This window comes from Lissotriton helveticus, chromosome 5_1, assembly GCF_964261635.1.
Source record: "Lissotriton helveticus chromosome 5_1, aLisHel1.1, whole genome shotgun sequence".
Taxonomy (NCBI): Eukaryota; Metazoa; Chordata; class Amphibia; order Caudata; family Salamandridae; genus Lissotriton; species Lissotriton helveticus.
The window spans coordinates 1,590,974,614-1,590,990,555 of record NC_136065.1 but is presented as its reverse complement, the minus strand read 5'-3'; the positions used below and the strand labels follow the sequence as shown (position 1 = coordinate 1,590,990,555).

Below are 15,942 nucleotides of genomic sequence, written 5' to 3'. Positions count from 1 at the left end.
CTCAACACAGCAACCGTACTCACCCAGATAACTGAAAAAAAGAGCAGCAATTAGTCTCTGGCGTGGAGTGGGGCCAGAATTCCTGGGAGGTAGAGTGGGGGAGCACGACTGATCGAGGACGGGTCAAGGTCTGTCCAAGAGCCCGGCAGAGACAGGATTCCGGCAAAGCAGCACCACGCGCACATGGCAAAGAGCCACCTGCCAACCGGGTGGGGAGACTCAGCCACCGCCAGCGGCCAGAGCCGAATGATTCCTTTCCAAGGTACTGCGTCAGGAGGTCGCCTCATCACCAACCTCTTCCCTGGCCCCCTTCCCAGCCCATTGTTGGAGTTGCGAGTTGCTCTTTCTCCTTTAGGAGCGGCTCACAATCTCCATGTCATTTCTATCTGTTTTGTGAGCGTGCTTTCACGCTCTGTTATCTTTTAAATATGTAATGTTAAATGTGATAATGTTGTATACCTCGTGCTTGGTTATTCTTCAAGCATGTCCTCGCAGATGCGTTTTCGTTGTAACTGCCTTTACAGTTGTTGAAGGCAGTTACAACAAGGACGCTGCTGGAGTCGGTTGTGGGCTTATTTATGTAAATCTACTTTCTTGGATTAAACACTTTATCAACAGTGCAACGCTTCTGATACCTCATTTGTATCCTTACATTTGGCGACGAGGGTCACTGCAGCCCACCGACCGGCAAGAGGAAAAGCTGATTTTGAGATTTTTCACGAAGAAATCTCCTTCACCAGCTCACGACGCCCTACGCTCTCCAATTGGCAGAGAAGTTTGCTTCTTCCCTAACAAACGCTCGACAATTGGATGGTAGCATTAGTTCAACCCCTCACGTGATGACGATTTCCTATTTCACATTTCGAGGCCCTGGTTGGCTAATTTCTCGTTTTGGGTGTGTCTAAGCTTCAGTTACCTTTCCGTGAAGGAAAAACAGCAGTTGCCTAGCAACATTTCTACCGATCGTCTTTTCTCTTTGAAAACACAGGATTTTATTACCAATTTCATACGCTAAGAAGATTTTATGGGTAAGAATTGCCTGCTCTTCGGTGACAGGCACACCATTTACAATTTTACATATTTATTATAAAAATTAACCAACAATACAGGTTTTTTTTCTCATTACAAATGACTATATCAGCCACTTTTCATTATAATTCACAGAAGTACATTTTTGCTACTTGAAAACAAGTTTTACATTCATCAACTTGACCTACTTATTTCATTGCCTTACTCAATTACTATTTACAAGGAGAACTTATCACAAATATACATCATTTATTAGGCAATCTTTAACATTTCTTCTCATGGCTTCTAATAACCAACTTCTTAAGTTAGTTGACTTTTTACCATCACCAGGTAAACCTGCAATTCCATGGAAACACTGGCTTAATTTATTTCAGAATTACCTAGTTGCCAATGATGCTATCGAATATGATCCAAAAAGGAAATTTGCTCTTTTGTATGGTCATCTGGGCTTTGAAGGACAAAAAGTCTTCAACAATTTACCTCAAATTCCACCTCCTGCAGGTGCTGAGGAAGGTTGGAATGTGTATGCTGAGGGTCTAGCTAGACACTCCAGGAAATTCACAGAAGTACCCAGTATTCTTTTAGAACGCTTTAATTTTATGAAGAGAAAGCAGAATATAGATGAGTCTATAGAAGACTACATTTCAGTTTTAAGACATTTGGCTTCTACATGTGATTTTGGAGCTGTGTTAGATACCTGTTTCAGAGATCAATTTGTATATCATTGTGCTTCAAAGAAAATTCAAGAGAGATTATTGGGTTGTGCAAATCCAACATTGAGTGAAACTATTGATATAGCTAAGGGTATAGAAAGATCTATTGTTTCTTCTAAGGTTATTACTAATGATTTTTCCTCCTCAAGCTCCTCCGTAGCTTTGGTATCTAATGAGGATATTCAAGTTTCAGCCACTGATACCAGAGGCAGATTTAATAGAGTACCTTTTAAGAAACCCAATAATTTCTGTTTCAGGTGCGGATCTCGCAATCATTTGGGAAACAATCCAAATTGCCCAGCTTCATTCAAAAAATGTACTAAATGTGGTAAATTAGGACATTTTATGTCTGTTTGTAAATCTCAGAAAAGCACTGTCAGAGTCAGTTCTATTGAAGCTACTCCCCATTCATGCTCACAAGATTTTGAGAAATTATTTTTAGCTTTATCAGATGACAATTTAGAGGAAGTTTCAATCAAAGGACCTTATTGTCAAGCTATGATTTCCAATATTCTTATTGATGTGATGGCTGACTCAGGCGCTCCCATTACAATAATTCCGGACTGGTTGTTTATAGAAAATTGGAAAGGTAGACAATTATCTCAGCCTGATGTTCATCCCAAAGCATTTGGGGGATCATGACATTGACATGTCTGGTTATTTTATTGATGTCCTTTCATGCTTGGGTAGGAAAATCACTACTAAAATGTATGTAGCTGTGAAGGGAAAAAACATAATTGGCTGGAAAGATTTAGCCAGATTGGGGATTACACTTTTTCCTGGCTCCGACAATCCTATTAGGCTTCTAGAACAGTCAATCAATTTTATTGAAAGTGATTTGGAAACCAATGTTAGCAATGTAGTTAACAAATTTAGTGAGATTTTCTGTCATAAAATTGGTAACATAAAAAAGTTTGAGCATTTAATCAAACTCAAAAAGAATGCTTCGCCTGTTGTGCACAAAGTGAGATCCATTCCTCTCAGTACAAGGCAGGATCTGAAAGCTATGCTTGACAAACTTTGTAAGGAGGGTCTTATTACACCCACGGACTCATCAGAATGGGTAAGTCCAATTGTTATCGTTAAAAAGAGGAATAACGAAATTCGTCTCTGTGTGGACCTTCGCACCCTGAACAAGAACATAATAATTGACTGTCATCCTACCCAAGGTACAAGATTTGTTAACAAACTTAGGTGGGGCAAGTGTGTTTTCTTTATTAGACCTCAGATCAGCGTATCATCAGATACCGCTTGCCGCAGAGAGTCAAGATCTTACCACTTTTATTACACCATTTGGTGCTTTCAAGTATCTACGCATGCCGTTTGGTCTTGCCTCTGCAGCAAGCGTGTTTCAGAAATTCATGGATACGATCCTCAAGGATATCTCTGGGGTACAGGCCTTTCAGGACGATGTCCTCATTTTTGCTAAATCAGATAGAGAACACAATCTCATATTGGAAAGGGTTTTGTCTGCTTTTAAGGATGTTGGAATTACTCTCAGGAAGGAAAAGTGTAGATTCCAGGTAACTCAACTAGACTACCTTGGTCACTGTATCACCAAGGATGGAATCAAACCCAAAGAGTCACTCATTTCTGCTATTAGAGACACTGTTCCTCCCAAGGATAAAGATACACTTAAGTCATTTCTTGGTCTCTGCGAGTATTATTCTCGCTTCATCCAAGGGTTTTCTTTAATTGTTCAGCCTTTGAGAGAATTGTTGCGCAAGGGGAAAGTTTTCGTTTGGTCTGATGAGGTTCAAAGAGCATTCTCTGAGATCAAAGTGTTGATTACATCTGCACCCATTCTGTCTCCTTTCACTTCGGGCCAGCCTTGTTGTGGGTCTGTCGATGCCAGCCAATTGGGCATTGGCGCAGTCTTATCTCAACACTTTGATAACAAAGAGCATACCATCGCATATGCTTCACGGTCTTTACTCTCCTCCGAAAAAAATTATAGTACCATTGAGAAGGAGGCATTAGGTTGCACTTGGGCAGTGGAGAAGTTTAAGACTTTTCTTTGGGGGACTCATTTTTTTGATTTTGACTGATCACAAGCCTCTCATTTTTATGTTAAACGGTAATGGTACTGGAAAAGCTTCGGCTAGGCTTGTCAGAATCCTCAACAAGTTACATGAGTATAATTTTGATATCAAGTACTTACCTGGTGGTAAGAATGCTAGGCAGATTGTCTGTCTAGAATGCCTGTTGAGGAAGCGTCATCCTTCGTGGAAGATGAAGTGGAGTGTGTTGTAGCACTTATTGATGACATATTACATGAAGATTCCCCATTGTCTAAAGACTCATGGATTTCTGAACTTGCTGATGATACCCTTTTACAAAGTGTTATGTCTTATGTCAGATCTGGTTGGCCCCATGAGAGAAATATCTCTTCAAATGTCAAACCTTTTGCTCAAGTCTCTAATGAGCTATCAATTGTCTCTAGATTTTTATTTCGCCATGATTTATTAGTTCACCCGTCTAAGCTAAGATTTTTGTTTAAAAAGAGCCATGAGGGACATATGGGTGTGTCGGCAACCATTAGGAATTTAAAGCAATTTTATTGGTGGCCAGGCCTGGATTCTCAGGTGAGGTTGTGGATCTCTGATTGCAGCACTTGTCTTATCTCTGATAAACATTGGAGAACTTTTGAACCACATATTAATATGGTCCCACTACCTGATTCTGCTTGGGAAAAGGTTGCTTTGGATTTTGCGGGACCATTTGAGCTTCTTCCTGCAAATATGAGACATAGGTTAGTTTTGATCGATTATTTTTCTAAATGGGTATATTTTCATTTTGTTTCAGTTCCAGATACCACTGCTGTTATCACATTTTTGAAGAGTGTTTTTGATGTTGAGGGCCCTCCCAAACTTATTGTCACAGACAATGGCACTCAATTCAGATCCCATCACATGTTGAGTTTTGTTCAGAATTTACAAATTAAACACCTTACTGTTGCCCTTTATTCTCCTTCGTCAAATGGTCTGGTTGAACGCATTAATAGATTTTTGAAGGAAGGAGTCCAAACTGCTTTATCTTCTGGTTGTCAGGTGGAAGATTTCTTGAGGCAAAAACTTTGGGCTTACCATAACACTCCTCACAGTACTACAGGGGTTTCTCCATTCAAAATGCTGCGTCACAGATCAGCTGTTTCTAGTCTCTGTCCTCATTGGGTGAATGATTTGACTAACAGCAGTGTTCCTGTTGAGGATGACTTGCTTAAAATTAAGAAACTTGTTGAGTCTAAACATGATGCTGTTTCTTTATAGCTTCAGGATACCAGAAACACTAAGGATATTTTGTTATCTGTTGGGGATTGGGTTTTAATTAAAAAACCTACAAGGATTAGGAAAGGAAAGTCTAAATTTACGTTACCAGTAAAGGTTATTCAGGTTTCTAAAAATGCTGTTTTGTTGAAAGGAAGGGGATGGTGGAATAAAAGATGTTTGGTCAAAATTACTAATGATCAAGCTTCCAAGATCATCTCTACCAAAAGAAAGGGTCTCCTTGATTATGACTCAGGTGAGTCAAGTTCTGGTATGGATTTCTGTGTTAATATGCCTTCTTCATCCATTGTTAACAAGAATCATGATTCTATTAATGTTGATGGAGATTATGGTTCATCTACTGATTCCATGACTAATGTTGTTCCTCCTGTGGTGTTGCCAACTTCTCCTACAAGTTGTGTTTCTTCACCAATGGTAGAAACATCAGCTGTTATTTCTTCTCCACCTTTAGGTCCGCAAAGATCACATCGCAACGTTTCTGTTCCTCAGAAATGTAAGGACTTTTATTTGATGTAAATCAACTTCTATGTAACAGACTTTTCATATTGTTATTTATAACTTTTCTTTTGTTTGATAATAAAGGGGATGTGTTGGAGTTGCGAGTTGCTCTTTCTCCTTTAAGAGCGGCTCACAATCTCCACGTCATTTCTATCTGTTCTGTGAGCGTGCTTTCACGCTCTGTTATCTTTTAAATATGTAATGTTAAATGTGATAATGTTGTATACCTCGTGCTTTGTTATTCTTCAAGCATGTCCTCGCAGATGCGTTTTCGTTGTAACTGCCTTTACAGTTGTTGAAGGCAGTTACAACAAGAACGCTGCTGGAGTCGGTTGTGGGCTTATGTATGTAAATCTACTTTCTTGGATTAAACACTTTATCAACAGTGCAACGCTTCTGATACCTCATTTGTATCCTTACACCCATCAACCCAAGATACCAAGCAATGCGGACTTTGGGAAGACCGGACAGCAGCACAGGTCGCTCAACCTGAGTTACCCACTCCAGAATAGCTGCTCAAAATAAAGGATCTCTAAACTTTTTAAAGTATAATTCCCCGAAACCACTTAAGTAAACTTTAAATGTCACTACTAGCTATATTACTATTTAAAGCAAGGGTGATTAAAATGGTCTATTTGTGTTAATATCTGGCTACAAACTCCCCGAGATCTGCATCAGTCAATCATTGAAGAAAAATAAGTAATGGCTAAAAAAAAAACAAAAAAAAAAAACACACACCGGGAAATCAGCTGGCTTATTCGAGCTGCAGCGCGTTGGCTTGATGTAATTCTTGCATGACTTCTGTGCTAAACGGGGCCGCTCTGCTCTGGCGTATATACAAATACATTGTTATTTACTTTTTAATTGTGGGCTATACAAATCATAACCCCTTTGCAGTGGTGTCTTGCAAAATGATGGCCTACCTGCAGAGTGTGGCGAGTGCCCCCAAGACTCGTGTATCTTGGAGATTTATTAGGCCTTAGGCTAAACTGTTTTAGTGACATAAGGGTGTACACCCCTCCTCTCCCCCGTACAAGTGTAGTTGGCTCCTCTGTTACACCACTGCGGTCTCCTTACACCTTTTGGTCTTCCCAAACTCAATCCCTCTCACTGTCCCACCTTTCTCGCCCACCTCACCTGGCCTTCCCATAAATGTTTCCTGAGGCAAGGATGTATTCCTGAACCGGACTGCATGACCCAGTGTGTAGCAGTTGTATAGTTCTTCAATACCTAATGGCACAGCACCCAGGATAATGTGCCGATCTGATTATACTACACAGAACTCATGTGTGACGAGGTGCTGGCATAACTTGGCAGGATGTGATACGCAGCGAAACCGGACAGCTATTGAACGTTTAATGGTATTCTACATTCCCTTCAACTAGCCAAGGATATCCGGGGAAGTACCGACGACATCTGCGCACTGCGAGCTATAGGCGGGAAGGTCAACAGCAACATCGGGTGCGGGATGGACTGGACTTCGCCTACTTGATGTTGGACTCCGCCCTGTGAGGTCTCCTTAAGGTCATACAGTCGAATCCTGTGCATCTCTCTATCGTAATGGATCTATTCATTTCATTGGTGTACGCCCCACAGATCTGAGAACATTTACATATGTCTTTACGCTACAGTTCTTGTTCATACAAAACCAACTAAGGGGGAGTTGTGCGTCTTCAAAGGCAGAAGGCGACAACCTGTTTACCTGCCAGCTTTTATCCCGACCAGATGGATTTGCACAAACATTTTGAAAGCATGGCTCTATACAATTTATGAACATGTGTAAACCTTTAATGTATATATATATATATATATAACTATATATATATATATATGCATCTAATAGGAACACTACTCCCCTCATTGTCAGACTACAATCTCAGTTTAAAGTTGTACATATCTCTGGTGGAAGAACATCTGAGCAGATTTTCTCTCACGATTTCCAATAAACTTAGAAGAGACAAAACAGTAAGACCTTCAGGTTCTTGTGATGAAGATTTAGATGATTGCACAATAGGGGCAGCTGAGATTAAACGTGTGCTGTTTCAGAAGAAGTGTGGAAAGATGCTGCTGAACAAGCTAGTGTTTGAAGTGTGTAACCAAATTCATTGTTGAGGGATGGCCAAAAGAAAGGAATGTGGATGTGATCATACAACCTTACATCAAAAGATGTGATGAATGGTCAGTAGAAAATGGTTTAGTAATGAGATCAGAAAAAAACAGTACCTCCTGAACGGGTAAGAAGTATTCTGTTATCTACAGAGCATGAAGGGTATCTGGTGGACATAGAGTACATGAATATTTTTGGTGGACACAGATGGATAGACATCGATAGCATGGTACATGATTATGTAATTTGTTCAAGTGACAAGGTTTTACGACCATCTACCCCCCCCCCCCCCCCCCCCCGCGACTCCCATGCAGTTACATTCAAACCCCTGGGCCAAAATTAGGGATTGATCCCATGAGACTTTCATTCTTTGCCCCACTCACAGTTTGCTTTAGTGCTGGTAAATTATTACACCAGATGGCCAGAAGTGAAGTTTATTGGTGAACAATATTCCAAAGCAGATTTAGAAATTTTGAAAGAGGTTCTCATGCATCAGGGGTTTCCGGAGATATTAAAATACTTTTTAGCGTAACAAAAGGTAATATCAGCTCATTTTGCGGAGGATATATATGTTATGTTTCTTATTGCAGTACATTTATATTTGTTTTGAATGAGATTCTCTACGAAGGTTAATAAGGAATGCACGTTTACAAATATGATATTCTCCATAGGCACAGTTCATCTTACTTTTCCACAAGCACTGCGTTATGGTGTACATTACGACTTTTATTTTCTTATTGTGTTTTGTTTGTTTGTGTAAGGAAAAGAGATGTGTAGTATCTCGCTTGCGCAGCTATTCCCCGAGTGAGCATTGTATGGTTTCATGGCTCGTGGAGGATCTGTGTGACGCAGGTCGCGAGGCTCCAATAGCTGAAGGTTAGTGGCAGTCGAGGAGATGGTCATGAGCTCACAGCAGTCTGTGGGATGATGTACTACATGTGTATTCAATTATACTAATTTAAAGCCAATAACTGCCTCATGGTGGTTACTACATAAACACTTGTTTTCAAGAAATGTGTTTGTAAGAGGGAAAAAACACATCCAGACTAGATGTGGCCTGGGTGCCCTGGTACCAGTTACAGGGGCTGAATAGGAGTAATCTTTGCAAGGGCGACAGAAGGGAAGGATAGGAAAGAGCAGACCCTGTCAACAGGCCCAGTGCACTTCACCCAGAACCGGATGTCAGACTTCTTTAGAAGCCATAGACAAGAGATCACAAGAGCAGTGCAGTTAGTTATTCTCCAAGCCCAAGCGTTGAATGTGAGCAATGTCTGAAATCCATGACTTTACGCAATAGGTAAAGCAGGGGTGACAGTCACAAGACAGCCCACCACAGGAGTAAAACGTCAGGCAAGAAGTAGGATGAGACACAAGTAGGAACAGCACTTTACACAATCTAACTACCACATCCAGGCTAAAAATAAGGGGGTTCACAAAAAAGACTGGGTATAATGCCTTGTAGTGTGCCAATCTCACCCCAGGTTTACCCATATCGAAGGAAATGCGTCCTCTGCATGGGGGGGGGGGAGGGTCGAATGTATACAGAGGTCAGTGTATTAATGCAATATTGCCTACTGGTGGCTGCCCCAAAATTGTGCCAAAATTGTGGAACACACTTCCGCAATCCATCAGATCTAGCCCAAATCTGCTGTCATTCAGGAAACAGCTGAAAACATGGCTGTTTAATCTCTAGAGTCCAGAAGCCAAAGTGAGGAGAGTCTGCAGATTACAGCGCCGAGACGCCTGCGGGCATTTGTTCGCGCTATATTAAATGTCAAAAAATAAATAAATAAAATAAATACACACAGCAATGCCAGTGCCACACGGCCAAGCCCACCTATGAAGATGCTGAAGCCGTCTTGTGCATTATATTGCAGTACTTGCACAATGTTCCATATCCCTTACAAGGTCACCATAGTGCTTTTTATGTAGGAACGTGAGCAAGACTTACTGACTGATGCTTCTCAGTATACCCAGTTATTTTACTGTAGTTTGAAGTGGACATGAGAGGTGTGAAGCATGGTAAGAAACATTATACCATCTCATGTTTACCCTTCCGCAGGCCCGCCCCTATCCAGCAAAACCCTGAGAAACATCTTACGTTCGGGAAGTCCAGTCCCAGAGTTTCCTTTTCCTTCAACCACTGGCTTCTGTCGTAATCTGGAGCTGAAAGACAAAAGAACACTTCCTAAAATGATCTATGCGCAATAGGGCCAGCACTGCAGCCTTTCTATATACACCCATCAATCAATGTGCTTTCGTTCATCAGATCTCCTTGTAAGACGTCACTCAAAAGAAGAAACCATCCCAAGCCTACACCAAACCTTCGCTCACTCTACTGCAAAAGGCCGAATAAAGGCCATACATATAAAGCTCAGCAATGACCGCCTTCCCCCAATCAAGCAAGGGGCAAATCACTGTGGCCCAGCCTGAGACAGAGCATGACTCATTTTATGCAGATTCCAAATCTTCCACACTGCCAGACCCAATTTATTTCCAAACAGATCACACTTCAATATAACAGTGAAACTAAACAATAACCCAACTTCTAACAAACTAGCAACCAAACACTGCCCCATCCACCCACAAAGGCCATATTTTCTACTATGCTCCCTTCACACACCACAAAGTCGAAACTGCCCCCTTCACCACCCACCCAGGATGTATTTGTTCCAATAGCCCCACCCTCCTGCTTCAGCCTGCCAGTGAACCACCCACTTCCTCGCCTCGCTAGGCCCAGGACTCATTTTCTGTGGGTCTTTATTACTGGGCAGCAGATCTTCCCATGTGTCAGTCTTCACACAGCAGAGCCCTCGCTGGCTCTGCTCTAGGAAGACTTACCTCGACACTCTGACGGAATGGAGGCCATGACATCAGACTGTTCACCCTATTTAAAGAGGACAGTCTGATGCCCTGTACTCCGATCTGTAACCAACAGATAGAACCGGATAGTCATGAGAAGAAAAAAAAAACACATTTTCAAGAACTTCAACAACCCCACTGAAATGTTCAAACTAGTTAGTAGAGCACTGCTATTAAACATATGCTCAACTAGGCCTCTATAACATGGGTTTAATACACATGAAGCCGTTTTTCCAAGGGTAGGTGAGCCTTTATGGAGTACGTACAAAGTTTGAATGGAGTGATCTGCCGGTACACACTCAACACAACTACAGAAATGTTTGAGGGCAGCTCACTAAACATTAACTGACCGTTAGTTGAGCGCACAAAGTTGGATGCGTTTTGGGCGAATGCTTAACCAGCCTCTAGTTGTACAGCCGGGCGTTCTGAGTAGCTAAACTACTGTTCTACATACAAGTTCATGCACTTGATGGAGTACTTTCAAAGACTGACTGGAGCACATATTAAACACAGAACTATTTATCCAGCTTGGTTGAGCACTGAATGTGTGTTGAAGTGGAACACTGGCTGGGAAGGTGGGCACGAGAAAGGATTCAGAACACTGAGCTGTATATTCAGAAGTTAGTTCTTCGAATTGGTTTTACTAGGGGAAGTGACGGCGGTCTATTTCAATTTATTCGCTGGAATATTAACCCCAAACCATGCATTGCTATAAACTCTACCTACAATGTATATCACAAAACAGTAGTGCAGCATTGCAAACAATTTGGAACACTTCCAAACATGATAGAACTGTGTGGGGCAATCTTTATAGATTTGTTTTGGGACGAGAATGAGGGAAAGGTGTGAGGCTTGATCTAGAAACAACCACCAAAAAGGTTAAACAGTACAGATAAAACAAACTAAACAATGTAACAAATTGTTGGTCGTAGATCTCATATTGAACGGGGATAGGATCCTTGTTGTTGGTTGGAAGACATTGGAGAAAATACTCTGACTAACCAGGAAGAGTGCCTGGCTGAATAGTGATGGATGAGTGCAATACCTATATAGGGGATAATCAGGCAGCTATTTTTAACTGAATTTGGGAATCTTTTTGAACCTGCCAGCAGAGAGCTGACCGATGTACACAACCTCGTGACTTTATGTGTTGAGGTTTTTGGGTTCTGGGCTGCCTGGGGATTGTGCTACCATACGCTGCGCTAGTCCCAGTAATTGTTATGATGCACCCTTTGCTGCCAAGGATTGCTACTGCTGGCCCTGTGTGCAGCGAGTAGTGGTGCACACTGTTCGGCAAATATTTCCCTCCATATAAGGTGGTTACTTTCGCCGTCTTCTGATGAGTTATGGGGTTGACCATTAGCTGCACCCCATATGTTACACTGCTTATTGGTATTTTATTGTTTCTCTTGAGGCAGTCAAACCCTTCCCCTCCCTTGTGCCTCTTTCCCATGCCTAGAACGTTTTACTTTTCCTTCAACCATTTTGCTTTTGTCACGTTTGGGTACTTCTTGTATTATGTTGCTTTAGTGACAATCATTATCTTTGTACTATTTTATGTGCATTTGTAAAGTGCACTATCACCCGTAAGGGTATCGTGGCACTGGAAAGGTGAGCGCCATCCTGCCAACGGTAGCCTGGTTAATTGAAAATACAGGTCTTCAGCTTCTTGCAGAATTCAAGTAGAGAGGGGGAGGCTCTGATGTGGAGTGGGAGGCTGTTCCACCCGATGGTAGCGATGTAAGAGAATGCCCGTCCTCCTGATCCGGTTCGACGTAGGATGTGTGCCAGTAGGGGTTCTGCAAAGCAGAGGTGTCTGGGTGGTTGGTGGAAGGAGATGCAACTGTTCAGATAGGTAGGGCCTAAACTGTGTAGTACCGTGAATGCGGGTGAGGAGTTTGAAATGAGCGCGTTTGTGTATTGGGAGTCAGTGGAACTCCCAGAGGTGCATGGACGTGTCTGGCTGCCGAGTTCTGAATGGTTTCCAGTCTTCAATTGAGTTGCTTGGCGATGCACTATGTATTTTGTTTTTCTAACCTGTGAGATTTAGCAGATTAACATATTTAAACATTGGTTACTCTTACTGCCTGAACTCCCAATAAAAAAAAATAATAATAATAAAACATCCCCACACACACACACACAAAAAAGGTATGGTGCTACACCGATTGCTCCACTGTAATTCAGTACAATATTGAGCATTGGGCAGGGAGCTAGGGTTGGCTGAGGGAAAAAATATTTCCTCTGCTGAAGTTTATCAGCAGTTCCACGGGTCAGGAGATAAACTGGACAGTTCACATTCTTCACTAAAAACAAGCTTCACAGAATAACTTTCTTGTACAAACAGTGGTACAGAACTGAAATACGGATAATCATGTCTGCATATTTTACTGTGTATGAAATTCAGAGTGGGGCCCTACAGTAATATTTAAACTTACATTGTGCCCAATCCAAGGAAATGTTATAGATTTTCAGATTTACTGCCATTTCTAACTAAAACGGCAATTATATTTCCATGTTCTTGTCCCTTTGAAGGCTTGCAGTTTTTGCAAGACAATTTGAGGTCACGCAAAGGTCTTTATTTTTTGCGTACTGTAAATATGTGGGCCTCCTTAACTTTTGGAGTAGCAAATTGCGTAGCAGACAAAATCTGAAGCAAAGATTGCACTGACATTATAGATATGCTTGTGTTATATGGGGAAACGTGATTTACTCCAGAACAGTCCCAACTCAAGGGCAGCTTCAATAAAAGGGTTGGGATGGGATTATGGGTAACAGAACCTGGTGAGAGCCAGACAAGTCACCCCATCCTGGATTCCCCTGGGTGTCTAGTTTTCAAAAATGTACAGGTTTGCTAGGTTTTCCTATGTGCCGGCTGCGCTAGGGCCCAAAATCCACTGGTATTTTTATTTTTTTTATTTGAAAGGTTTTATATAGCGCTGGCAAGACCCGGAGGTATCAGAGCGCTCTACATGAGTATCCGATCATAGCTGCAGGTTACATCGTTACAAAGGTTACACAGTTGTTAGAGCATAGTTACATGTTAGGTGGAGACAAACAATAAGGAAATATGCGTAAGGGAAAAAGCAGGCAAGGGGAGAGATTCAGGGGAGAGGGAGCAGGAAAGTAGACAGTGAATGAAGGAAGGAAAGAGGAAGTGGAGGGTGAGAGACACAGCATGAAAGTAGAGGGGAAGGGTGACGGAGCACAAACCGGTAGACGAGTAATAGTTACGTCCAAAGTCCAGTAAGCTGTGATCCCAGGGGAAGTGGTATCATTCCCCCAACTCCGTTGCGAGAGGCTCCCTTTACGCAGTGGATTCTCTCAGAGGGATCTCTGAGACTCCAAGGCCTACCTACTGGATCTTTCCCCAAAAAGGGGAGAGGGAGTGCTTTGGCAAGTGGCGCCATACCATACCTCAACTGTGAGTGGCTCCCTTGGTGCTGTGGACTCTCTCAGAGGAATCGCTGAGACTCCAGAGTATTAATTGGATCTTTACCCAACAAGGGGAGAGCTTACTTAAAGGGCACAAGGGACAGGGGCTAGGCAGTGTAGCAGGCAAGGGGAGAGATTAAGGGGAGAGGGAATAGGAGCAGAGGAAGTAGACAAAGAATGAAAGAGGGAAAGCTGTAGGGGAGGATGAAAGAGAGCATGAAAGAGGGGGTGGGAGGGTGAACGGGGCAAAAGCCGGTAAACTGGTAAAAACCGCGTCCAAGGTCTGGTAAGCTGAGATCCCAGCTACAATGTTGCGAGAATTCGTAGGAAGGAGGGATGGTAGGAGCCATAGAAGGGAGACGAGGAAGAACTGTGCCCAATTCTGGCTGGGTAGGTGACGGTCAAAGGGAAACCAAGGTCAATCTCCTCTAAAGCGGTCTAGCAGCTCCACCGGGTATCAGCCAAGTTGCTCCAGTCTCAGAGTTCAGGAAAAACTGGTTTGAATAGATACATAGGCTACAGTTGCATGGTGAAGAAGCGGAAGAACGTGTCCCCACTAGAGGACAGTCAAGGCAGAAAGATTGTGGCTATTTGTTTGGGGGGTGGGAGCATAGGTATGCCCATACTGGACAGCTCCCACCCCCACCCAAAAATAAGCCAGCATAATCTCTGGTGCCAAGCGGGCTCTCCGACGCCCCCTCGGGGGCAGATCAGGGGCTACTGCCCCCATCCATCTCCTGGGGGCGGGGGCAGAAAGACTGTGGCACTTGTCATGCCCATTCTGGGCAGCCTATACCCCTAAATAAATATATTCCCTGATGCCTATTGGGCTTTCAGCCCCCCCCGAGGCAGATAAGGGGCTATTGCCCCAAGGGGCAGAAAGACTAGCATTTTGGGGGACGGGGGGCATTGGCATGCCAAATATAGGCAGCCCCCACCTTAAAGTATATTAAAAAATTCCCTGGTGCCTTGTGGGCTTTCTGCCCAGATCAGGGGCTAATGTCCCCCATCAGCCTCCTGGCAGGGGCAGAAAGACTGGCATTTTTTTTTGGGGGGGGGAGGGCTGGGCAGCCCCCACACCGAACTTTGGGAGAAAAAAATCCCTTGCACCTAGTGGGCTTTCGATAAGGGGCCATTTCCCCATCTGCCTCCCGGGGGGCCAGAAAGACTAGCGTGTTTTTGGGTGGTGGGCAGTCCCCACTCCTATGTCTATATATAAAATAAAAAAAATCCCTGGGGCCTTGTGGGCTTTCTGCTCCCCGAGGGGGGCAGATCAGGGGCTACTGCCACATCTTCCCCCCAGGGGAGGCAGAAAGGCTGTCTGGCATAATTTTATAGGGGGGAGCAAAGGCCTTTGCCCAAGGGGTGCTCCCTCCTTCCTGGTGGCTAGTGGGTGGATCCCTGCTTCTGGGACGATCCCCAAGCAGGGACCCACAAGCGAAGGGTACCATTGGACTGAGGAGATTCTCCCCTTTCCAACGATACCCCTCCCATGTTTTTCAGTGCTCAGGGGGCTGAGACACTTTCACAGTTTTGGTGCTTGTGGGGCTAAGTTTTGTTTGACAGCGTGCCATCGTCATTATTATGAAAACACAAACCATGCTTTGGGAGGTTAGTGGGGAAGCTCTAACCCACCTCCCAAAGCACACAAAAAAAAGGGGAAATCCCTCTGCTGTTTACAGCAGCGGGATATTTTTAAAGTGTGCTCATGATGGAACGATTCCGTCATGAGCATACTGGCACTTATGCTCATGACGGAACCATTCCCTCATTAGCATAGAAGGGGTTAAAAGACCAGTCAACAACAAACAAAAACAAACAGAGACACATACCACAAGCATTGGAAAAGCAATAGGTCTTGCCTATGTATGAGCTATTGGCTATGGCAATACGATTTAGCCGTGTGTTACACCAGTGTGGCTGCTGTTCAGCATGGCTAAAACATAGTGGGGTGTAATGTGGTGGGTTAGAAGAATGGATTAAATTAGAGCGAGGTAAATTAGAGCGAGGT

At 43.2% G+C, this 15,942-nt stretch overlaps 1 protein-coding gene across 3 annotated transcripts in view; it reads right to left on the bottom strand.

The window, feature by feature from the left end:
* LOC144755638 (glutathione S-transferase Mu 4-like) overlaps nucleotides 1-15,942 on the bottom strand; it is a 187,390-nt gene that overhangs the window by 79,538 nt on the left and 91,910 nt on the right. For all 3 annotated transcript variants that reach the window (XM_078644780.1, XM_078644781.1, XM_078644782.1), the window contains one exon: nucleotides 9,736-9,800. In XM_078644780.1, the coding sequence (XP_078500906.1) occupies nucleotides 9,736-9,800 (65 nt within the window). The remainder of the gene's footprint in view (nucleotides 1-9,735; nucleotides 9,801-15,942) is intronic.